This window comes from Stegodyphus dumicola, chromosome X2, assembly GCF_044657685.1.
Source record: "Stegodyphus dumicola isolate Sdum_Otavi_A_Nest chromosome X2, ASM4465768v1".
Classification (NCBI taxonomy): Eukaryota; Metazoa; Arthropoda; class Arachnida; order Araneae; family Eresidae; genus Stegodyphus; species Stegodyphus dumicola.
The window spans coordinates 16,606,799-16,632,376 of NC_140781.1; the positions used below are offsets into that span (position 1 = coordinate 16,606,799).

Sequence of the window (25,578 nt, forward strand, 5' to 3'; positions counted from 1 at the left end):
GTCCACTCTCACCGGAAGTTGAAGATAATTTATCTATGATTTATAATTGTAGAATGTGTGTAAGTTTCTCTGTTTCTACTTCTTGCATGTTGCAACAAGACTAGTGGTTGATACAACATTTGTGTTTGTGACAGCCATTTAGAATGGCTTGCTCATTTTTCATCACGTATTTCATATTGCTTAATTCATCATAGATAAATTCAAAAATTTCTCAATAAATCACAGATAAATTATCTTCAACTTCCGGTGATAAACGATCTTAGATTTTATACACTGTACGCAATACTAACATGAACATCCTGGGCTCCGTTGAAATCCCAGAGAATTTCAAAAACTGGTGATTTTTGTAACATTCCTATTTAGTGTGATAAATAAAAGTGAAAGAAACACAGTGTAAATTATTCAGTGAAACAATAAGTCATTAGAAACAAAAACAATAAGTTATCAGACGTTTTTGGTTAACTTCAGCTTCATGCTTAGAACTGTAGCCTTCGATGGGTTGGCTTCTGATTTTCCTTTAATTATTTCTCGCAAGGACGGTATGAAAAATTTTGCAAATTTTATTTTCTGCAGCTTGCAAGATAATAGGGTTCAAAAAGTGTTTCATTTTATTGTTAAACTTGAGTATTTATTAAAATGTTCTAGAAGTTATGAGTAGTCGAAAATTAGCTTAGGAACCTTATAGTCTAGTTTCAATAGAATAAATTTGACTTGTAATGGCAGCTACACCGTAGAGTTCAAGCGTAGTTTCCGTAATAAAATCACTTAGAAAATAAATACACTTGTAGTTTAACAAATTCATTAAAAAATCCAATTTACTAAGACCGTCATGGATGAACAAGATTTAATTTTTTATGATGATACCATTAAAATACCTTTACTTTAGAAAACAGCTAATTATGGATTAAGAAATACATTTGTATAACGATTTGAACTGAATTTTGCTTTTTAACTTCTTGATCATGGAAATCGTTAGCAATGTTTTATAAATATATTTCAGGTACTTTAAATTTTTTTAATTCCAATTGTTAGGTTTCTGACAATTTTACATAAATATATTTCTAATATTGTAAATTATCCAATAAATGTTAGATATTTTTCTTTGCGTGTTATTTATATTTTATTTTAGTGTGTATTGATTTGCTATTACCATTTGTTCTCTCTTTCATATAATTCAAATTATTTAGTTTTTAGGCCTTCTTTATGTAAAAATATATTTCATATATTAAAACATGAGTTTATCTATTTTCTTAATTTGATATTCATGAATGTAAAAATAATGACAGCATAAGCATATGTTGAAAAATGTTGATATATTTAATTGTGCATAAATTTTAAATATGTAAATGTGGGTATATATAAGTTTTTAATAGTAGTTGTGAAGTATGATAAAATTACTCTACGATTGCTCTTTTCTTACAAAATTTTATTAAATTCAAATAGTTCATACAATGTAATATACATGATTACTTACGAAGAAATGAAAACAAATTCCTAAACACTAAAATGAAAAGACTATTTTTCACATATATCATTCACACACTAATATGAAATGGGCAACTTATCATGCATTTCTTAAATTTCGCTACCTATGAATTATGTTACATTAATAATGAAACAGCAGTGGCATTTGTACTTAAATGCTGAGTTTTCCGATCTTATATGAAATTATAAAACGATTTCATGAATTGGTAAACATTAATGTTTACATGAACATGTTAAATATGTGTGGGGTCGAAGGAATTATTGGAGGTGCTGCCATGATACTTTTGTTGCTTATATACGTAATAGCAGAAAAATATGGTCACTATAAATCCTGCCACAGCTGCAACAACAGCGATACTGACTCCAGCGATGGCACTTGGTGTAAGGTCTCCTGTTTAAAAGAAAAAAAATAATTAATTTAATAAATGCAGAATGGAATAAAGGTATTATTTAATTTGCAAATAAATTACCTTGATTGCATTTTTAGAAGTTAAACAACTACGCAAATTTTGTATCAAAAATATATATTTTTCAAAATATATTTAACTGGCTCGAATATTTTACTAGAACGTAGATGTTGACTGCCCGCTAGAACAAAGAAGTTTAAATATTTATAATTTATAAAAAAGTATGATAGACTGTTAATTAATTATTTGCATGGTAATTCTTGTGCATTGTTTGTTTAAAACATTTCAATTTTTGCAAGTTTATTCCAAATATTAATGCTTTAATATTCATAATTTTCCTCTCCATTTGGTTCTATATAGCACCACTTACTAAAATCAGAGACATTCAGAGATAAGTCAATATCTATTACAAAAGCTTTCAGAATGATACTTTGCAATTTTTAAATTTTTCTTTACTTTAAGTCAATAATTGTTGGGAAAATAGTATAAGGAAATAAATTTTAGATCAAATTTGACTGTTGTAGACGCTATCGCACTGCTTTTTTGTTCAGAGATAAACTAACATTTTCTGAAAAAAAAAAAACGAGCACATTAAAATCTAGATGTTTATTAATGTTGTCTATTTTTCTAATATAAGACCTCTTACAAAAAGTTACGATTGCATCATGAACTAAACTGAAGTGCATGAGTTATTTTAAGATTAATACTAAATACAGTAGATTCCAAATTAACCAGCTTCATGAAGTCTAACCTTAAGCTGTAAATCAGGTTAAGAAGCATGTCTAGATGTAAAATAATACCCTCATTTATTTCACTTCTTGTTTCGAAGCTAATTCACATCACTTTTCATAAACGTGTATCAACGACAGATGAATTAATTACTTGCAGCTTGAAATGTATTTTTTCTTTATGTGTCACAAATGGAACATGAGTAACTTAAAATTTCATATTTTTTATCGTTCATCTTCTTGATAGCATTTATCTTTCTTCTGTTTGCGAACTCAAGTCTTGAAAGAATTTCCACTTTCTTTGCCATTTAAATGTATACATTTCTTCCAACTTTCAGTTCACATATTCTTGATCTTAAATACGTTCGATCAGTTTCAGTTTCACTTCAATAGATAAAAAGCTCCATGTCAGCTTGTTTCAGCTCATCATTTCAAATGAATGCAAATTTAAATATGTGAACTAGAGAAAAACATATGTACAGAAAACTCTTATATGATTCGAAAGGCACCTATGTATGGCAAAAATCTGAGAGTTTTCACGACTAAGATTAGCAATACTTTAATTTAACTTATTTTAGATTCTCTGAAAAACTCGGTCGCCTCGGCACAATAGACACTATTTCAAAGCAAAATGATTAGCAGTGTTTTTGTATAACTTGTTTAATTTCCTGAAAGAAATAATCATCATAGGGAAAACTATAATTTATTTTTTGAATTAGCAAAGGAAATTGCATTCTTGGGCAAACAAATATTAATGAAAATATTGTCAATTGAAACAAAGGCCAGATAAAGCTAAACAAGATAAAAGAGTCTGCTGTCCATGAAATTTGATCCTTTGTACGTAATTCACAAAAAAGACTCAACATAAACACTGCCAAGATAATTTACTAACTCTTCTAATTAATTTTCATGGAATGGTGCTCAAATTATTGTGAAAACGGCTGATATTAATTCTACACTATTATTAGGTAATCATATTTTAAGCTTTGAATTTATTATTTTCTGTTTAATTAGCTTTGTAAATTAAATATTTTTAATTCTTGCTTTTCAGAATTTATCTGCTTGAATTTAAAAAAGGAATTAAGTAATCAATACTGATTAAATAACTTTTCAGAATTTCTTAAACTAACAAATTTGCAGACCGTGCAACATTTTTATCTAGCTGTTTACATATTGTATCTACGTATATTCAAAATTTAATCACAGTAAAAAGTCGATTTTTCTTTTCTTGTTATATATATTTTGGCTAGGAATATGTGTCTGTTTCAGACTCTTAATGCTATTATTTCTAATTAAGGAATTGCTTAGAGTAAAGATGTTTTCTTTTTACGTATAATTTAAAGATAACTCCATTCCGTATTTAAATAATTAAATTCCTTACATAATTTAAACTCCAGTTCCTCCGTTTATAATTGTATTTACTTGCTCTTTAAATATAGCCAGGCATCAATAATTTAGTTACTCGGAGAGGCAACACACATTTTATTCTTTAAACTTCAGTTTTTGTCATCACGATCTGGTATTTTTGATAAGTTTTTTTGCAGATCAGGTGTTTAATATTTTAGCGCAGCTACTTTTTTGCCCTTTTTTGATTCTTACTTATTTCATTTAAGCTTTAAACTTAAGAAAACTAATTTTTTACATAAGTTATATTCAAACCAATTATAGTTTTCTGTTTAAAATTTAAAAAAGTAACTTGGCAATATTTTTAATTTTTCTTCCTCACATAATAAATTAAAAATTTGTGAACTTTTTAATCTTTCTTTTTAATTTTTAATTAAGATTTTTAATCTTTCTTTGTTTTTATTGTGCAGAATTCGTAAAGCATAATGCGGCTTTATGATATATATATATATATATATATATATATATATATATATATGCATGTATTAAAAGAATAAAAGTCAGGAAAATATTTGATTATCCAAAAGAAAAAAAAATTACCTTCTCTCTCGCCACCAGTTTTTTTAGCGTAATTGTATGCTCCTCTTTGCTGACCCATGCAGAAGTGTGCAGCCACTAAAAAATAAATAGAAATTAAGTTATGTAAGAAAATTAATTTTGGCAACTAAACAGCCGAAGAATGTAATAATGGCATTGAATTACTTGATTAAAAACATCTGAGACATAACTTTTACCAAAATGTCGAAACCAAGCGTTTTAAATACAGTACAAAATAAATGTTGACACTTTTCTTATTGTTCTTAAATAACATATTTTTCTGTATTTCTCTAAACTTAAATTCAGAAACTAGTTATCAGCTTAAGATTACACACTTTTACTCAATTCACACAATTACACAATTTTCAAAGCATTCAGTTCATTTGGAATACTACAATTTCTTTATGAGTACAACTTCATTGGGGAATTTAAATTTTAAATATAACAAAAGCAGAATCAGCAACTTTATTATCATAGTATGTGAAGTACATTTTCATGTAAGAGAAAATATTTTGTATTTACTTAGCTCAAATTTTAAATGATGATAGGCTTGTTGAGGAAAATTGCGGAGCAAATGTATCTTTCTTTAAAAATGTTATTCTTTTAGCATGTTTACTTAAACCTCATTAATAAATCAAGTGTGGAAAAATACTTGTGTATAAATTTCCTTTTTAAATTTTTCCGTTTGATGAGCTAATGAAACGAAATAAGAGCATATAGCAGGGGTGGCCTAAGTGCGGCTCGCAAGCCTGATATGGCTCTCGCAGGCAATTTGTGCGGCTCGTGCATATAAAATATATGTATGAAATATGGTAAACTAAAATTATTCAGTGTCCAAAAAGAAGTAATAAATTAGTTTAGACTCTTTCTACAAAGTTATCAGGGATTTCTTTCTATTTAAAACCTCCTCTACTACTTCTATAATGATGTAAATATGAACTTGTGGTTTTAGAAAATCTAGATGCGGCTCTCAAACATTCCTGAATTCAAACGTGCGGCTTTTACTGACATGAAGTTTGGCCAATCCTGGCATATAGCACGAAATGTTTTTTTTTTTTTTTTTTTTTTTTTTTTGAAGGGTTGGGGTAAGATCTATAGCGCTGTCTAGAACTGTTCATTATTGATTGATTTTTGCAGCGTTAGAGCCATTTGGAGAAATTTTAACTGCCAGGACGCCTTTCAGGTTTAAAAATAAAAGATAAAAGGAAAACACCTCTTCAAAACAGATTACGTTTTTTGCCAGCTAACTGCAAGCAATAGATTCTTGTTTCGCATTTAGACTTGTCAAGAGAAATAATTGACGTCGTTTCTCAAGGCACCCTTTGGGATAAGCGTAATCTTCATAATACATTTCAAAAGCTCATATCGTTTTATGTAAAAAAGAAAATAGCAAGTTAAAATGATTTCTAACGAAAGCATTGCATTTTATAAAGTTAATATCCCGAATATTTGCTTCTTCATGTTATATATGCCGATTAAACGTTCTTTCAGGTAAACTTTTAAAAGAAAGTTGAATATATTGCTTCTTGGTCACAACACAAATGTCAGACATTGTGAAACATTGTATGAATAGAGAGCTTTTTTAGCGGGAAAACGAAATATAAAGCTCATATTCTAAATATATGTTTAAAATTACGTACAAGTGATTTTATGATTAGTTATGATAAGGGTAACATGACAAAGACTATAAGCAGTGATTATTTTATGATCTCAGTAATATCTCAATTGCGTAGCTGAAGGAAATACCACAGATGTATCAAACATAGAAACATTAGTTGTCCATTTCTTTTTGAGCATTTATCATCTTATATGGTAACCTGAGGATGCTCTGAGTAATGTTTTTACTCTGCGCAGTATTTTCCTCAATGGTGCTTTCCAGAAAATGTCCAATCGGCGTTAGGAGAAAAGGATAGAAAGTCTTAAAATAATTGGGACGAAGCTGGGGAACGTCGTACAGTCATCCTGAGTCGTACAGTCAGTCGTACCTCTGGGTCTTGATAATATCACGGACCTGGTTTGGAATCTAATCCAGGGTCAGGAGTTTAAACCAACAGCAAAAGACTCCCCTGCAATAATTGCAAAACGTACATTCGTTCTAAGTTTAAAATATGACGTTTGTTTCGAATTACTTGTGACGTAGTTTTCTCATACAGTTCCGTAATTTATATCACTAGGCTGGCATAAATTGACTTCAGTATACCATATCATACCGCAATATCTAGAAACCTATGTCTAAAAGCAATACCTAAATAGGCTATCCAAGAAATTTCTCACTAGATAACGGAATATTCTTTTCATCCCAACATATAATATTTTTTAAATTAAAAAAAAAGAATGAAACTTCCCTTTTAATATTATATTACTAAGCATAACAGCTTAACTTCGTTTTTGTTTTAAAATTAATATAAAATTAATAAACAATGATATTCATTAACAATTCGAATAGACTCTAGTTTCTTAACTGCTTGTTCTCGTAATCAATTTTTATTAGAATAAGGCATTTTAATTCTCATTCGCAAGATACCTTCTCTGTCTTTACAGCACTCCTTCGTGGTGTAATTAGAGAGCATGTTCGGCATCGGAAGGCCCAGAGTTCGAATTCTGGCGAGGAAGATTGTGTACAACAATTTTTATGTTTCCTGCTTATTAAAAAAAAATCTAATGACCCTACAAGTAGCAATCAAACTAAAATGTGGTGGACGATAATTCGTCACCAGCAAGATTTGGCGATTCTGTTCTCTCCTCCCCAGTCGCCCTTTAAATAGGGAACATGCCTTCGTATTTAATTGTAAAGCACGTCCGGGCTAGCAGTCATTAAGTCCGGTTTTCGAGTCCCAGCAAGGACACTGCAAATTTTTCACAATTCCTGCTTCAAGAGACCTAATGACTCGACACTCTTTCTTTATGCTATGTGATTAAAAGCAAGAATTTTAAATTCCATAGAGCTTTCTAGCTATACAACTAAAACGATTTATGATATTTTGAGAAATAAGTAGTACTGAAAATGTTTTTTCGATTCATTTAAGAGCAAGGATGTGCGAAGTCAAATTAAATCTCTTTGAATCTTTTTCTTTTTCTCTTTGAAAGTTTAGGTTTTCCAACTTCTTGTGGTAAAGTCAGAGTTACAAACTGATATCGAAAAAGAGATGGTTTTTTAAAGTAATGATATCATTATTACCACGCATATTCTTATTTGAGCATCATACCGTTTTCTCTCAAACGTCTGGCCTCAGATGTTTAGGTAATTGAACTAATTTCCTAAACATTACATTAACGTGGTTTTAACAGTATGGAGACGACATTTTCAAATTTTGGCTTGCAATCGATGGTTTTCCAAGCAAGATTTAGTAAACCGCTTAGACCGAAACGACTTCAATTCGATTTCATGTTGGTTATCTTATTGATATAGGTATCTTAATTTTTAAAACAAATAAATACTTTTTATCGTGTCTTTGTATGCGCATATGTGTACTATAGTCTGCCATTTGTTTTTCCTTGAAAGCACTTAATATTTTCATATTCCAGAAATTCCATCTTTATAATTCCAAAGGCTCATGCCATCTGTAATTAATGGCACTATGCGCCTTTGAAATGCATTTATAATTATAATGCTTAATATAAAACATATGCTATCTTAGCGGTGCTTATAAAATTCAATTATATAACTCCATGAAAGTATTTTGATCATTTAGCCAAAAGCCATAGTGCTCCTTGCGCCGCTTATTAATCAATAATATTTAAGCGATAGTAAATCCTTGAAAAAAATCAATTACTCATAAAATGAATAGGATCTAAATTAAATAATATATTTTAGTCCTTGATTCTTAATAAGACGGAGTAATAATTGTTTCGATGCTCGAATTTATCTGCAGAAAATAAGAAAAATTCTTTCATATTTTACACAATTATCCTAACGGTTAACTGAAATAACAATCCCAATAAATTAAATGAGTAGTTACTCCGCTTTCGCTTTTTTGTTTTCTTTATTTTAATGAATTATGCAGAATGCACTAAGTCGGTCTACCCTAGGTGAGAAATGCTATTGCGGAGAACCTTCGTGAGGAAACTGGACTGTATTAACCAACGTTGAAATAAAAGGAACTCAAATTAATCGGAGCCTTATTACATCGTATACAGGATGGACATAAAAGAACTTCCCTGATAAATTAAACACTAGAGGCCTATCCTCTCAACCAATCGAAATTAAATTTCAGGTGTAAATTTCATCTGAAGGTACCCGCTCGAAATTATGTGATTTAAAACAATAGAGCTTTCAAGATTACCGTTACAGTGGAAACATTTCGGAATTCTCGAATGGCAACACCCACTTTTTTGTTTCCTGTGCTAATCGATCAGCCCATTGAAAGACCATAAACGACGTTGGAACACTACACGTAAGAAAAAATGCTGGCGTAAAACATTTGCAAAGGACAGCATTGTAAAGGACCACTAAACACAAGAGAGGAGACGGAGAAAATTTTTATTGGAATTATAAGTTTTTATTGTGCTCACTTTCGTAGGTGTTTACTCACTGCATGCAGGAGATTGTTGAAAACTGAAAAACGTAACATTGCAGGAGGAATCTGTATAACTTCACGTTTAGTGGCATCTGTAAATTCTGATAAATCTCGTGGATTTGATGTGTATACCTCAGATTTCAGGTAACCCCAGAACCAGTGCAGATTCAGATAACCGCAGAAACCGGAGTGAGGTCGGAGAATAGCGGTGACCACCAAACTGCACAATCGCAACTCTGTCTTGATGACTCTCTCTTGAAACGTTGTATGCGTTGAAAGCTTGTAATTCCAATACAAGTTTTCTTACGTCTTATCTTGTGTTGTCATTTGTCCTTACAATGCTCTTCTTTGACAATGTTTTACGGCAGCAGTTATTGTTATACGTGTATCGTTCCGACGCCATTTATGGTTTTTCAATGCGCCGATCTGTTTGCGCAGGAAAACATTGGGTGTTGCTCTTTGAAAATTTCGAAATGTTCTCACTGTAGCCATAACCGTGAGAACTCTATTGTTTTAAATCATCACAATTTCGAGTGCATACCTTCAAATAACAATATCTGAAATCTTATTTTAATTGGTTCAATTGGCCACTAGGGATTCATATGTCGAAAACGTTTTCTCATGACCACCCTGTATATACCAAGGGTGGCCATGCGTTAGAATTTTCAGAATATTAATTAATAAATATATTCAAAATATTAATTAATAAGAATAAAATTACTATCGAAGTTTTTAAGAGAAACGTCTAAATATTAATATCATTTTAAAATAAGGAAAACAGTTTCTGAATAAAAAACATGGCTGAAGTAAGTAAATTAACAATATCTTCGCATTTTTTAGTTTGGGGGCATCGTCAGTGACCGAGTGGTTGAAGGCTGCTGAACACTAGTAGCTTGTCTGGTATTCACATTGAATACCGGACAAGATAAATGAGATAAATGAGGTGGTTCTATACTAAGTTCTGGTGTTTTTTCCCATGCCTAACTCGAATCGAGATAGTTCTCCTTCATGCACGAGGCATTCCTTTCCTGAGGCTGACATCTTCCATGTGCTTCTTACATTCAAAAACTAACCAACCCATATTTTTTTTAATTAAACGGGGTTTTTATGAGCATAAATAGAGGATTCTTATTGTTCATGTTCTATATAAAAATGAGAAAAAATGAGTTTTTGTGATATAAAACTTTTAAACTTTTGGGCAAAGTACTTTTTTTGAAAAGAAAACCAAGAATTTTATTCCCTATGTCCAGTTCTTTTGTTTGATTATAACAGTCAACTAATCTTAACAGGAATAAACTGAAAACTAAAGCAAATATAGTGAATTTTACGATAATATAAAAAGCTTTACATTAAAGCCAAGAATAGTGCAGTAATTTGAAAAATGGGCTTAAAATAGCGATTACTTAACGCACGCATTCAGGAAAAAATAATACAAGAGCATTATGTGGTAAAACTACATTTGAAACGAAAATTGTTTTAAAACAGGAAACGATTTACGATAAAAAATTATAAACGAAAATTATTTTTAAATTAGCTGACAACTTGCACATGCTTCTGTGTTAAAAATAATAGCTTAATTTATCTTACACAACTAAGTGAAGACCAGCATAAGGAAACTAAATCTAGCTTTAAATCATTTAATTAATTCATACAGTGGGAATTAGAATACCCATAGGAACACCTTTTGTAGGTGAAGTTACATCTAAACATAACACGACGTCAGCCCCGTTCAAAAGATAAAATACCGCTAGTGATCCAAGAACCGCACTATGGCCACGGTGGATGTACATTTTTCTGGTACCCAATTAAATGAACAAAAATTACTTTCAAAAACAGATTTCTAATCAAATATTTGAAACAAAATGAAGCTAGAAAGCAAGCGAAATGAAGTAAAAAAGCTAGTGTTTAACCAATTATAGAATTGGAGTCGGAAATGAACTGAATTTTAAATATTGCACAGAGAGAATAAATGTTAGGTACAACACGATATTACTTTCGAAGATAGCAGAACTGTTTTTTCTTCCTTAAAATTCCTAAAAGGAAAGATTTCGGCAACAATATATTTTCTTTGAGTTGTCTTGTATAGAGATATTGTAAACTGGACAACAATTCTCAAAAGACTTCACTTTCTTCCTCCTTTCATAAATTCATATGCAGCATATGCAGAACATTCTGTTGTATATTTAATACATGTACACGCACGAGATACTTCAGAACTCACTTGGTGTTTCGCCTGATAACTCGCGTTACTATAGCAACGCAGGATTTCTGTTGGAAAAGCGAATATGAATTTCCGATTGCTATTCGTGTGTAAGTGTTTGTCAGTCTCCGTAGTTGAAATGCAGTTGTCTAGAGTACATAAATTTTGCTGTTAAAGCGCCGCTATATTTAGAAAGAAGTCCTGCGTACATGATTAATATGCATATAACATTTTACAAAGTTGCCGTTTAGAAGTTTAATAAATAAGATAAAATGTGCTATCAGATTTATTTCTCAAGTGCTGAATTCTACTTTTTATGTTCGCTCAGCTTATGTTATACAAGAAATTAAAAACTATCTTCATGCTTTTAAAAAATTCCTTTATTTCTTTTCAAAGATACATGTATTATTTGGATCTTAAAATATGTCTGATATTAATCATATATATCAAGTGGATGCTAAAATATTAAGCATCAAATTTACTTTAAAATTATTATCAGCCAGATATGAATTACATTAAATTAAATTGTATAAAATGTCACAGTATTTAATTAATAATTATTAATTAGTTAGTTAATAATATGTTAACTAAAACGGAATTTCGGCTTAAGTAATTTAAGCCTTATTCTACAATGCGTACTTCTAATTTGAATTATACCTGCTTAAAAATACATGGGATATACCACGCAAGGTAAATTCTTATAATTTAGAGTCTTTTTTAAAATATTTCTCACAAAAGTCTGCACCTAAATAATTCAAATACTTAATTTTAGGTAATTTAAGTAGCTACCTCAAACGGTTACGTCATGGCATATGCGCTTTACATTATCACGTTAAGTATGTGTTGCGTTTAAAAACCCATTCACAGTTTTACTCTTTGGAGCAAAAAAGCACTTTCATCACAATAATACATAAAAACTGTAGTAAAAGTTGTACAGTATAAAAATATGACAAGAATTTCTTGTAGAGGAGAAAAATTCATCAAGATTTTTAAATATGTTCTTCCATTTTATGTTATATCTGTCTCTCTATCAAAAGAACTGAATTAAAGCAAAGTAAATAATTAAATATGAAGAAAAATTATATTATTAAAAATAATAGGGAAAATATTCAACATTATATTTGATACATATTAGGAAAAATAGTCCTCTTTTCATTTCATATTCAAACATTTATCAGTCACACTCGATTCTTTGTTGCTATCCGTAGCTACCGTATTTGACGGCATATAAGACGCACTTTTTTTCCTAAATTTGGTCTCAAAAAAGTTACCTGTGTCTTATACGTGAAGGACACAGGTTAACTTTCAATACTGAATGCTATTTTTAGCTCGGATAAAGATCTAGACACACAACTTTTTCTACATCTACATGTGTGTGGCCTTCTAAATAAGGGTGCGTCTTATATGCCGTCGTGCCTTATATGCCAGTGCGTCTTATATGCCGTCAAATACGGTATGTGCTTTTCTATTGAGGAATCCGTCTATTCATAAGGATCGAAGGTCAGTGGGAAGATTACTTGAGCACTTATTCCTCCATATTACTTCATGATCCAGATAATAAATTTTTATATTTACTATCCGGATGGAAATAATAAATTAAAAAATTTATTATCCACCTGAACTACTCATAACAATTTTCAACGTTATTAGTGTCAATTAATTTTAATATTACTCGTGTTGGTAATATTCCAATATTAATAGTATTAAATCATAAGTATTATGCAACAAAAAATAAAATATATTTATAATATATATAAAAGAAACAAAGAACAAATTAGACTAAAATTAGCGCATTTAAAAAATTTTTAGAAATAAATTTAAGAATTTTAAACTGCTAAATTTTAAAAAATTAATTTACATATGGTGGGAATTCAAAACCTAACAAAAGCAGCTTAAGTATAGAAATATAATAATAGGCTAAAAATTAAAAACAAATTTTTTAAACCCGTCCTGCACTATCACTGCCGGATTGAAGTAAAAGTATCTAAAGTTAAAATTAAACTGGAGTCAAAGCAACGCAATTCTCAACAATATTAATAATCGCAACCGTGTGTAAGAGATTTAACACAATATCTAAACAAATCAAAATTAAAATAAGAATTCATCGTAAAACAAATTGGGAAAAAAATGCAAAAGGAAAAATATACACAATTATAAAAATATAAAAATTAATCTCCTTTTACTGAAACTCTAATTCAGAACTCATACACTCAGCGGAAATTGAATTAAAGCTTTATAAAAGTCGATTAATATGTTTCGAAAACATGTTCGTCTCCTGATTCATTTAAGATCAAAAACCGAAAAAAGATTCAATTAAATTCATATAAAACCGAAAAATCAGATCTCAAATGTACCAAAATTTTCCCTACACGCTTTAGAAACACTTGGAAAAAAGCAAAAACATAGCATCGTGCCACATTGACTACTCAAATAAACCATAAAACTTTACATTATGTAAATTGACCATTCAAAAAAGAAATTGGTCTAAAACCATATATGTAAATCCGAAATTCAAAAGCAATTACAAATAAAGAGCAAAACATATATACATTAAACCAAATTGTCATTTAAACAACACTCAAAAATTGAGTGGTCCAATATTTTGCTAAACTAAACTTTTAATACCACAAAAACAAAAAACTTTTCATAGAGATTTCTATAAATAATAAAATCTAAGAGCCTTTTTCCCCGTAGAGTGTTGCCATTGCTCGCTTTGAAATCCTTGAGTTTGTTAATCAAAAATTCGTTAAAGTTTTACAAAATATCAAATCGATAATAAAACAAATTCCAAATTGCAAATTTGGTCTTCCACATGCCCATATTCGTAGGAGAATTACGTCATTCAAAATTCGATGGCTCTATGCACCATTTTTTATCACAATAATAATATTTTTATCACAATAATAAAAGTTGTACAGTATAAAAATATGACAAGAATTTCTTGTAGAGGAGAAAAATTCATCAAGATTTTTAAATATGTTCTTCCATTTTATGTTATATCTGTCTCTCTATCAAAAGAACTGAATTAAAGCAAAGTAAATAATTAAATATGAAGAAAAATTATATTATTAAAAATAATAGGGAAAATATTCAACATTATATTTGATACATATTAGGAAAAATAGTCCTCTTTTCATTTCATATTCAAACATTTATCAGTCACACTCGATTCTTTACATATACATACATTTATGCAGGTTTTTCATTATTTAATTTCTTCAAATATAATGCAGGAATCTAACATTTGGTGGCAACAGTTTGAAAAGTGAAACGGACATTTATAGTGATTCAACGCAAAATCGCAAAACGAAAACAATAGTCCTTCAGGGACAAAGCCCCTTTGGACTAAAAAAAAACGCAAACTTACTGTATTCTTATGCTTCAATTCAGTCTGCCCATACCGTCAACTTGAATTTAACCTGATCAACAGATTTTCGTACTCGATTTATTAAAAGTTAAGGAGGCTTCGGAACAATCTAAGTTACTTACGGTTTTAGAGCCTATTTTACGAATACTGAGTTACTTCTGAGTACATGCAATCAAAAATAAAAAAGCTGAGATAATAGAAAAAATAAGTAAAGACAAATTTTGCAAATCTATAAGCAAATTATAAACTTATTTAGATATCATAACTTTACATCGTTTCATGTAATAGTTTGTAATTTTATTTCAGTAAAATATCCTTTAAAATTAGAAACAATTATTTTATAAATACCTTATAATGATGAAAATAAATGAAAATACGAAATACCGCAACTGTCCTAATTAATGTCATTAAAAAATAGCCAATAAGTTTTCCTTTACTAAAGTCTCAGACACATATCCATCTGAAAATGACCAAGAACTTAATATTTTTTCAAGAAATTTATTATCTTCGATAGAAAAATGTCACTGCAGTCTTTTCTAATTCTGAGCTCATGATTTACTCATACATTATTTAAAATAGTATCAGTTTTATCTCACCATTTTCTCTTATAAAGATTCAACGGAGCAATTTCGACTATTTTATTCTCCTCGCTAGATGGCACTGCACTCCAGTGCAATATTTCGGCTTGAGAAGGCATTAAGCCTAATATTCGCTGAAAATGACGAATCTCCTGTCCGGAAGTGAATCTCCGGTTAAAAAAAAAGTATCAAAACTAAATTATTAGATATTCGGATAAGCTGAGCGATTAAAATATAAATAATTCCGATTTGATGAGCGTTTATTACTTCTGGAATTCTAGTTAACAAGGCGACTTACATACATAAATCACAACTTATAATTCAAATGGATTGGTGTTTATTTCAAAAAAAAATATATTATGTTTAGAGGAAATACATATTTCATTAAAAGGAGTAACATGAAAAAGGAGAGATGAACAAGTAACACGGATACAGTTATTCATGTGAGAGTTTCTTTGCGGTTTTCGCTTCGAGTCTATGCTGATTACTTTTATGTGTATTACTCTTCTGTAAAGTTCAGAAAATCACAAGATTATATTTGCGTCACATTGTTAAAGACTTGTTGCTATGCAAAAAAACTGTGACAGTGAATATGTACACTAAGAACTTCAGAAAACCGTAGTTAAGTGCTTTTCTAATGAGCAATCGAATTAACATCATATTAATTTCCGCCTATTCATAAAGATTACTTAGAAGATTGCTTGAATACTTATTCCCCCATATCACTTCATGATCCGGATAATAAATTTTTAAATTTATTGTAATCGAAAATCGGCTTGTAAGTTTAAGTAAAATGAAAGTGTTCTTTCTGGACTCTCCTTTTACTATAAATACGTTTTTTTAAAAATATTTTTACTGTATATAAATAATAAACTTAGTATCTGAATTTGTATAACAGTGCCTCTTAACTTCGAAAATATATATATATTCCGGGCTTAATATCTAAAATTAAAAGCACTGGAGCCTTAAAAAGAGGGTCAGGAAAGAAAAACAAAAAATAAGTAAATATAATTAAAAATTAAAAAAATCTGAAAGTTTTCAGATTTTAAATTGCGTCCAAAGGGGCGTTTGTTTAACGTTTTATGTGCTACCTTTATTTATTAAATATTACGTTCTTTACACTTAAACAATAAAATTTAGTTCAATAGCAATGTCGCAAAATAATTTTAAAATGAGCCTATCTTTAGAATTTCCCAATACACAGTTCCGCGCGCTGGAGTTAAAAAAAGGTTCCCCCCCCCCGTAGAGTGTTGCAATTGCTCACTTTGAAATCCTTGAGTTCGTTAATCAAAAATTCGTTAACGTTTTACAATATATGAAATTGATAATAAAACAAATTCCAAATTTCAAATTTGGTCTTCCACATGCCCATATTCGTAGGAGGATTACGTCATTCAAAATTCGATGGCTCTATGTACCGTTGTTTTATCACAATGCGAGAAATGTACACACATTTATTCAGATTTTTCATTATTTAATTTCTTCAAATATAATGCAGGACTCTAACATTTGGTGGCAACAGTTTGAAAGGTGAAACGGACATTTATAGTGATTCAACGCAAAACCTCAAATCGAAAACAATAGTCCTTCAGGGACAAAGCCCCTTTGGACTAAAAATAATTAATAAAATAGTTAAATAATTCGTAATAAAATAATTAGAAATTAAATAATTAAAATTATAATTCAACAGCATGCAAAGAACTAAATAAAAATTAGAAGAAAATCCTGCCAACATAAAATTCAAATTATGCAATACAGCAGCCTTAATTTGGTGAAGGTTTTGAAAAAAACTCTAGCGATTTCGACGGCGATTAGACGCAGGTCCCCCTTCTTTAGAAGCAAAAAAAAAAAATCAATATAAGGTCGCCGTTTTTCCTAATTTCGAGATAATGAAAAATTTTAGTAAATTGGTAAATTAATGATAAAAAGTGTTATGTAATAACATTAATTCCTGAACCTGTTTATTTGGGGCACCGTTTGGAATTATAGTTTCCCTCGAAAACTAAAAGATAGTAAAGCCGAGCTCCCTCTGGATTTAAGCCATAAATATACAATTTAATGTACTCTTTCAAGGATGATAGATAAAAAGACCATTCTTTTCCACACACCGATGAAAAAAGGTAAAACAGTTAAAACGTCAGTCATGAGAACAAACAAAATGTTATGTGTTGTGTTGCTACTTATCTCACTTGCTTGACTGTAACATCAGAATAAGCTAACGAAATTCATCGTGGCAAGGAGCGCAAAATTGCGCCAGTCGTTGGCCTTGAGACCATACAGGTGACAGTACGTTCAGCTACTGCATGCTATGTTTACATATAGTGTTTTGAAACCTCAGAGAATGTGTATGTCTAAAGTTTATGAGCACTGATTGTATTGCATTATTTATTATGTTTCTTAAAATTAGATATTTTTTTTATCTTCATGTCATAAAAATGTGTATTTCTATCATATTGGAAATAATCTCTATTTTCTACATAAAGGATATTTTAACCTACTATACAAATATGAGATATGTTTGACTTTTTTCAATTGTTAACATTTTGAGAAGTGAATTTGATGCAATTAAAATTAAGAATGAATTCCATGCATATATTTTATAAGAAATGTTGATTGCATTACCAATTTTATGAAATTTATTTCTTTTTATCTATTCTAATTTTGATCCAGGAACATTTGAATACTCTTTGTACCAGCTACAAAATTTTATAGTAAATAGCTCATTTTAATTAGTGTCATGTATTGGTATGTTGTACATAAATTTCTATTTAGCTGTTTGAATGTTTTTGGTTGTATTTAATGTAATGCAGATTCAAGAAGGTATCCATATCTATACGTAATTAATATGGCATAAATAATATGGAATAATTAATATGGAATAGTACATGAATTTCTATTTAGCTGGTTAGATGTTTTTGGTTGTACTTAATGTAAAGCAGATTCAGGAAGGTATCCATATCTATACGTAATTAATAATAATACACCTTTGTTTTACTGGAATATGGCTTTATGTTTTATTATATTCTATCGATGATATTGAAATACATGGTATTCAGGACTAGCAGTCTCAAAATTTTATATACGATTCATTGTGATTAATGTCATGTGTGTATGATGTGCGTATAAATTTGAACTGACTTACTCCATGTTTTGAGGCTGCACTTATCCTGTAAAAAATTCAAAACACATGTCTGTACAAAATAAGCAATACTTAAATTACTCTCTTTAAATGAAATGAATTGTATTAATGTACAATTAATAAATTATTAATGAATCTAATTAAATAAAAATTAGTGTATTAATGTACAATTAATAAATTATTAATGAATCTAATTAAATAAAAATTAGTGTATTAATGTACTTAAGTTAAATGAAATTATTGTAGTAACATTGATTCTAAAATTGTTTGTGTTGTAAAGACCTTATTTTATTCTAACCAATTATTTTTAGTTGAGAAACTTTTCTTTCTTTTCTGATTTCAGTTTTCTGCCAGAATGTAAATTTTAATGACGTAGTATGCAAATCTTAGTAAGGTCGGTATTTAAGCAGCGGTTTTAAGAGTAGTAGTAGGAGCGTTAGTTCCGAATTGATACCGCGTGCTTGGAATAGCTTTGTACGTGAATAGTTGGTGCTTAACTAGTCTCTTTAAGTCATATTTGATATTCTAGGTTCGGCTTTGCTGTGTGTAGTCGATTTAGCGCTTTGGATAATTAAGAAGCCAGTACCCCATCTTATTGTGATTTTACATTTTTTATTTTCTGTTCGAGTTACTTAGCCACAAGTGGTGGTAATTGTGAGCACCGAGTGTGTGCAATCTTTGTTAAGTTTAGTTCAAATAAAAAGGTTATTTAAACCTTCTTTTACAGTAGCTGTTCTTCAAAGACATAGCGGGAATTCGCTACTCAAGTCTTTTCAGTAGACTCTACTCTTGGATGATTCCGAAACAAACAAGAACACTCTACAGTATATCTGACCCTGTTATTTTCAAAACTTTGTGTGCAACTCATTCTAATTTATCTGGAATGGGAATGGTATACATGGATTTATGTCCATGTATACCATTCCTGTACTTCATGTATACCATTCCTGTACTTCCTGTAGCTGTATGTACTTCATGAATAAAGGCTTTAGATGGCCCTTATGTGTATGTGTTTAAAAGTGATAATATTCTTTGATGAAATTCAGTAATTTTATTTCATTGTACGCTGTTCTTGATATACATTCTTGATTATACATTATTCTTGATACTGAATTACATTAGTACTCACACTATCATCCATAAAATTTTCTACGCAGGTCATTTTGATTGATGTTATACGTGAGTACAAATGTCTAGCTGCTGTATATTTAAGGAGTATACTTATAAGGTATTTCTCCCGCTTTCCTAGCGTTCTTCGTGGTGTAACGGTAGCACGCTGGGCCGGTATTCCAGAGGTCCGTGGTTCGATTCCCGGCGAAGGCGGTTGCTATTTTTCATCTTTCCTGCATCCAAAAATATACCTAATGTCTCTACAGTAGCGCCCGAACTAAAAGGGTTGTGGATGATGATTCTCCACACCCAGGATTTGGCGACTAGGTCCCCAAAAAACCCTAGTCGCCCTTTAAAAAGAGGAGTATATAAGGTATTTCTCCCGCTTTCCTAGCGTCCTTCAGCACGCTGGGCCGGTATTCCAGAGGCCCGTGGTTCGATTCCCGGCGAAGGCGGTTGCTATTTTTCATCTTTCCTGCATTCAAAAATATACCTAATGTCTCTACATAATTAATAAGCTTGCTTTTTTTGCCTAACTTTATACGCATGTCTATCTAAAACTGTATATATACCTCATTCTACTTACACTGTGGGAATGCGTGATGGTTATATTCAGCCACGTTTCTAAATTCTACTCTTGATATAAAGAACTAAATGTTTTCTTAAGTGCATATTGTGATTATGAGAGTTATTATGCTGTTTTGTTGTTTCTGAAACATATTGTTGCGTGCGTACAAAAAGAATGCACAAGTCCGATGAAAATGAACAAAAATTTATTATTATCACAACAAAAATGCTTAAATTTTCTCAAATTATCATGCAGTATTACAATATCCCACAGTAGTTATCTTTTAACTACTCAAATGTACAATAGAACGTAATTCAAAACAGCTAAAGAACGCTAATCCGCGAATTCGCTATAATCAACAACAGCAGTTTTCTAAACAACAACAAACTAAGCAACTACTACAAACTGAGATGTTTTCCTCCTTTTATAACATTTTTAAAATCACGCGCTAGAATTTTCCAGTACTTTCTCGAAATCAGAAAGAGATATTTATTTATTTAACGCACGCGCTCTTGTATTTTTAATTTTTCCGGCTTAGCTTTCTTTTAATATTCGTCACGCGCTGCACTGCGCGAGAAATAAAACCATTTAATTTATAATTGAACTAACATTAGCTTTTTAAATAGCAAATTCGTAACACTGCCCCCTTCCCAAGGACTGCACGTCCCGGGCAGTACAATACCTGGACAGGAAGCTAAACTTACAACTGTGGCATAAATGCATTAATAAGCATTACATTACAATATTAAACAACATGAACAATAAATGCAATAAATAAAACAAATCAAATGCTATCAAATACAAATCAAACACTAAATGCAAATCAAATACTAAATACAAATCAAATCAAATACACATTTAAAAACAAAATGGACCATGGTCTTATACTATTTACAATTATTTACATTATGTACTATGGCCATAGTAACGAGCTAACCTGTCGTAATGAACGACTGTAGGATCAGAGTTCGAAGACTTACGGATCCGAACTACGAAGTCATTCAGCCTGTTTAGACTGTGTGGTGACCATTCCAAGGTGACTGTAATTTAGGCCTGAGTCCTTGTTTTTTTGAATCGGGTTCCACGACCACACCTTGTCTCCTTTGTTAGATCTATGTCCAGTAGCTCTCGTGTTGTATCTGGTCTTCACTTTCTCCGTCGCCAAGTTCACTCGCTTTCGTACGGAACGGTGCATCACTTCAAAACGGGCCTGGACATCTTGGATGTGTTCCTCAGGCGATGAAGGCGCATCCGTATGGCGATCATAAGGCAGACGAAGGTCTCGACTGAAGAGCATCTGGGATGGAGAATAGCTGGTAGCCTTGCGTTTCTTTTCAACCCTAGTATGATTTCGGCAGCTCCCCGAGCTGGATCTTTCGGACAAGGCGTCGACATTTCCAGGCGAGGATCCCTTTTGAGGATGGATAGTCATGCCATCAGATGCTGAAAGCAGCTTGTTGTTTTTAAAATCTAAGGAAAAATTGTATTTCCTTAAAAAGTCCAATCCGAGTATGCATGGATCTGTAATATCCGCCACATATGCCGTGTGATGGTAGGCGGCACTTCCAAACGTGATATTTACGTTTAACTTTCCAGTTATGTCGATCTTGTCACCAGACGCAGTCTGAAGGGTACCACAGGATGGCGTCCAAATAAGTTTATCTTTAAACTGTTCAGCTAAATCTATCCTAATGATGGTAACATTAGCTCCTGTGTCAATGATCATATTGCAAGGAACTCCATCGATATTCCCATTGATGGGCAGTCCGTTATTGTTGCCACTCACTATAGAGATCTTAAGCGCTTTAAAACAGGGTTTTTCATTATCTGGCAACTTCCGTTCCTTGATATGGTCATTAATTTGTTTACTGCGTCGTCGCTGGGAAATGGTCTTATTTTCCGTACCTCGAGGTGTTCTGCAGTTTCTTCGTATGTGGCCTTCCACTCCGCAGTTCCAGCACTTTAGAATTAGTTTCTTTTCACTTCTGTTCCGTCTCAAGCCACTGACTTGTCTGGTAAAATCATCTGCTTTATATTCCGTACCCTGGGGTGTTCTGCAATTCCGTCTTAGGTGACCTTCACTACCACATCTCCAACACCTTAGAGCCACTTTCTTCTCCCTCCTACTCCGTATCAAAGCGTCGACTTGTCTGGCTAAATCATCTAAACGAGCCATCAGTTGATCCACTGGCTCATGGACTCGCACAGCTCTAACTGGGTAGCGATCTCTATTAGTTGCTTGCTGGGCTGCCTCGAACTTCATGGCGTACAACAGAGCGCTTTTTATGTCCTTTACATCTGCCATTCGAAGAGCTTTCTGTATTTCAGGATCCCGGATGCCGTCGATGAAATATTGCAGCGACAGGATTTCTCTTGTTTCTGTCGGGCACTCCGAAAAGGCGAGATGTGACAGCCTTTCAACATCCGTGGCGAGCTCCTGAAGTGTTTCGGTGAGCTTCTGTTGACGGGATTTTAATTGGAGCCTGCTGTAGTCTTTTAAACATTTCTCGCCGAAGCGCAGCTCCAAAGCGCCGGATAGAGCTTCGAAATCTAGCCTTAGATTTTCGGGAAGCGTCTGCAGGATATCCGCTGCGTTTGCTCTCAGAGAAGCGGCGAGATGACAGACCTTAGCTTGGGAATCCCATCCATTCGCATCCGCAACGATAGAAAACTGGGTCTTATACACTTGCCAGGATGACTTCCCATCATATGTGGATAGCTTCAGAGATGGACGAGCAGGCATCGGTAAGAATTTAAAATCATCACTCCCGCTCCCTGCCGACGCTAGGAATTTCTTTAAAGTATCCATTTCTTTTCCAACTGCTGAAACTCTCTCATCAATTTGTTGTTCGATTTGTTGTTTAACGGAACAAACTCATCCTTCTATTTCTTCTTTGACTGAATCAACTTTGTAACCTATTTGTTGTTCCACGGCCGAAACTCTGTCTTCTATTTGCGCTTTCACAGAGGAAACGTTTTCTTCAATTTGTCCAACTTTAATTTCAACCGCGTCTATTCTGCCTTCCATAGCCTCAAATTTATTTTCTATTGCGTAGGTAATTTATCTTTTCATTTCGTCCTGACCTGCTTTCATCTCGTCTTTAAGAAATTTCATTTCTTCCTTAACGGATATTTGACCAGCATCCATTTTCTCTTTAATTTCTTCTTTAAATGATGTTTGGCCAGCTTCCATCTTTTCTCGTACAGCTTTTATATCTTCCTTACCGGAGTTGACGGCTCCTTCCATCTTTTCTTGGAAAGCAGCAAATGCAGTCATCATTTGCCTGAATTGTTCTTCCATCGCTCTTGTTATTGGCATTCAATATCCCACCGCTACCACCAAAAATTGTTGCGTGCGTACGAAAAGAATGCACAAGTCCGATGAAAATGAACAAAAATTTATTATTATCACAACAAAAATGCTTAAATTTTCTCAAATTATCATGCAGTATTACAATATCCCACAGTAGTTATCTTTTAACTACTCAAATGTACAATAGAACGTAATTCAAAACAGCTAAAGAACGCTAATCCGCGAATTCGCTATAATCAACAACAGCGGTTTTCTAAACAACAACAAACTAAGCAACTACTACAAACTGAGATGTTTTCCTCCTTTTATAACATTTTTAAAATCACGCGCTAGAATTTTCCAGTACTTTCTCGAAATCAGAAAGAGATATTTATTTATTTAACGCACGCGCTCTTGTATTTTTAATTTTTCCGGCTTAGCTTTCTTTTAATATTCGTCACGCGCTGCACTGCGCGAGAAATAAAACCATTTAATTTATAATTGAACTAACATTAGCTTTTTAAATAGCAAATTCGTAACAATATTTTATGATATCTGTGTCTGCCTCTTTTCTGTATAACAAACTGAGAATAGCATAATGTTTGATTTAATGAATAGCTTTATCAACAATTGCACTATCTTCATTAGAATAATTCAAGATTATGTAACATTGAAAATGTAAATTGCTACAATACAGTTCATTCAATTTCTATTTTTTAATGTTAACACCAATCAAACCTAAAATACAATTATAATTGGAAGAAAACACACCAGTTTAATACTAAGATCAGGCAGAGAGGCAACTTTAGTTTTGAGTTTTATTCAAATTCTGTGCCAGAATAAGATTGCTCTTTTTTGCTTAACAATTTTAATCTTATTTTGAATATCTGTACTGTTCCATTTAGTGTTCAGAGCTCTAAATCTGCATCACTTTAACTTTAGAGACATTAGACTATTTTTTTTTAAATCAGGAAATTGAAGAAATGTGCAATGCCCTCGCCGGAACTCGAAACTCGGACCTCTCACAACGCGGCGGCCGAGTGTTCTGGCCATTACACGACGAAGGCATACTAAGAAGGCGGGAGAAATACCTTATATACTCACCCTTTTAAAGGGCGACTGTAGTTTAAGGGACCCAATCGCTAAATCCCGGTGGTGGAGAATTGTCATCCACCACCTCTTTTAGTTCGGGCGCCTCTGTAGAAACATTAAGTTATTATTTTGTAACAGAGGACATTAAAAATGTGCAATATCCACACCGGGACTCGAACCTCTCGAATACGCACCGAGCGTGCTGGCCATTACACCACGAAATCTTGCTAAGAAGGTGGGAGAAATACCTTATAAGATATCCTAAAAACAGTTGTTTGATAGTAATTAAAAAAGGAAGAAAGGTCTTCAGTAAATTAAATTTAATCTCTTTTAGTAATACTTTTTCTCTTATGTACTAGCAACAGATATACAGATTTTACATCATAATTTATCCATATGTTAATTACATATTTAATAGGGACTAGTAAATTTTGTTAACTCTCTTTCTCTGTCGGCAAATATAATGTGCTGTAAATCTGTAAAACATATTCTTGCAATTATTGGATAATGAGCGTCCCCGTTGAGGCTCGTAGATTGACTCATTAGGTTTAATTAGGCTACGAATTATGCTTAAATCAAGATGATCGGTTAAAATGCATTACTGTAACTTCCTCGCGAATAGCACCAGCTTCATCTTTTTCTGCGTTAGATCCGTAAATTTCATCACAGAAATCTATGGGTTATCAAATATTTCAGGAATTTGTGCTTCACTGTTAGGCAGGAAAAGATTTGTATTTACCAACATATGTTTAATAATTCTATATCTAATAATTTTTCATAGCAACGTAAAGTTTTCCCAAACGAGTAATGCTCTCAGCATTTCAAAGGAGAAAAATTGTATTTCAAATTTATCTTTCTAATCGAGAAAAAACGGTTTTCAAATTTATCTTTCTTATTAGTTTTCAGTGTTTGTGAAATGAAGTGTGAATTCTTGCTTTTCACTACTGAAAGAAATTCTATTAATGCATTTTATATAACTGCAGTTTATAATTATGGATTGTTCCACCCAGCCGGTATAGTGGTTAGTGCCCTTAACTGCAGTCGCGAGGAATACGGCTTTAAATCCCGGAGAAGGCATGGTTGTAACTGTCCGACCCTTCATAGGAGGCAATGATGGCGACTTATTAGGTTCTTTACATAATGAAATGGCGACC

General features: G+C 31.9%; 1 protein-coding gene and 1 long non-coding RNA gene across 2 annotated transcripts in view; one reads left to right on the forward strand and one right to left on the reverse strand.

Annotated features, from left to right (window-relative positions):
* Window positions 1–1,409: 1,409 nt before the first annotated feature.
* LOC146992687 (uncharacterized) overlaps window positions 1,410–25,578 on the reverse strand; it is a 36,388-nt gene continuing 12,219 nt past the window's right edge. The window contains exons 2-3 of the mRNA XM_085809214.1: window positions 4,565–4,639; window positions 1,410–1,876 (exon numbers count right to left, since the gene is read on the reverse strand). Of these exons, the coding sequence (XP_085665340.1) occupies window positions 1,719–1,876; window positions 4,565–4,639 (233 nt within the window). The 3' untranslated portion in view covers window positions 1,410–1,718. The remainder of the gene's footprint in view (window positions 1,877–4,564; window positions 4,640–25,578) is intronic.
* Window positions 17,443–19,360, forward strand: LOC146992688 (uncharacterized). The gene is made up of 2 exons (XR_015039007.1): window positions 17,443–17,568; window positions 19,090–19,360. It is a non-coding gene; the product is annotated as an uncharacterized LOC146992688 (long non-coding RNA).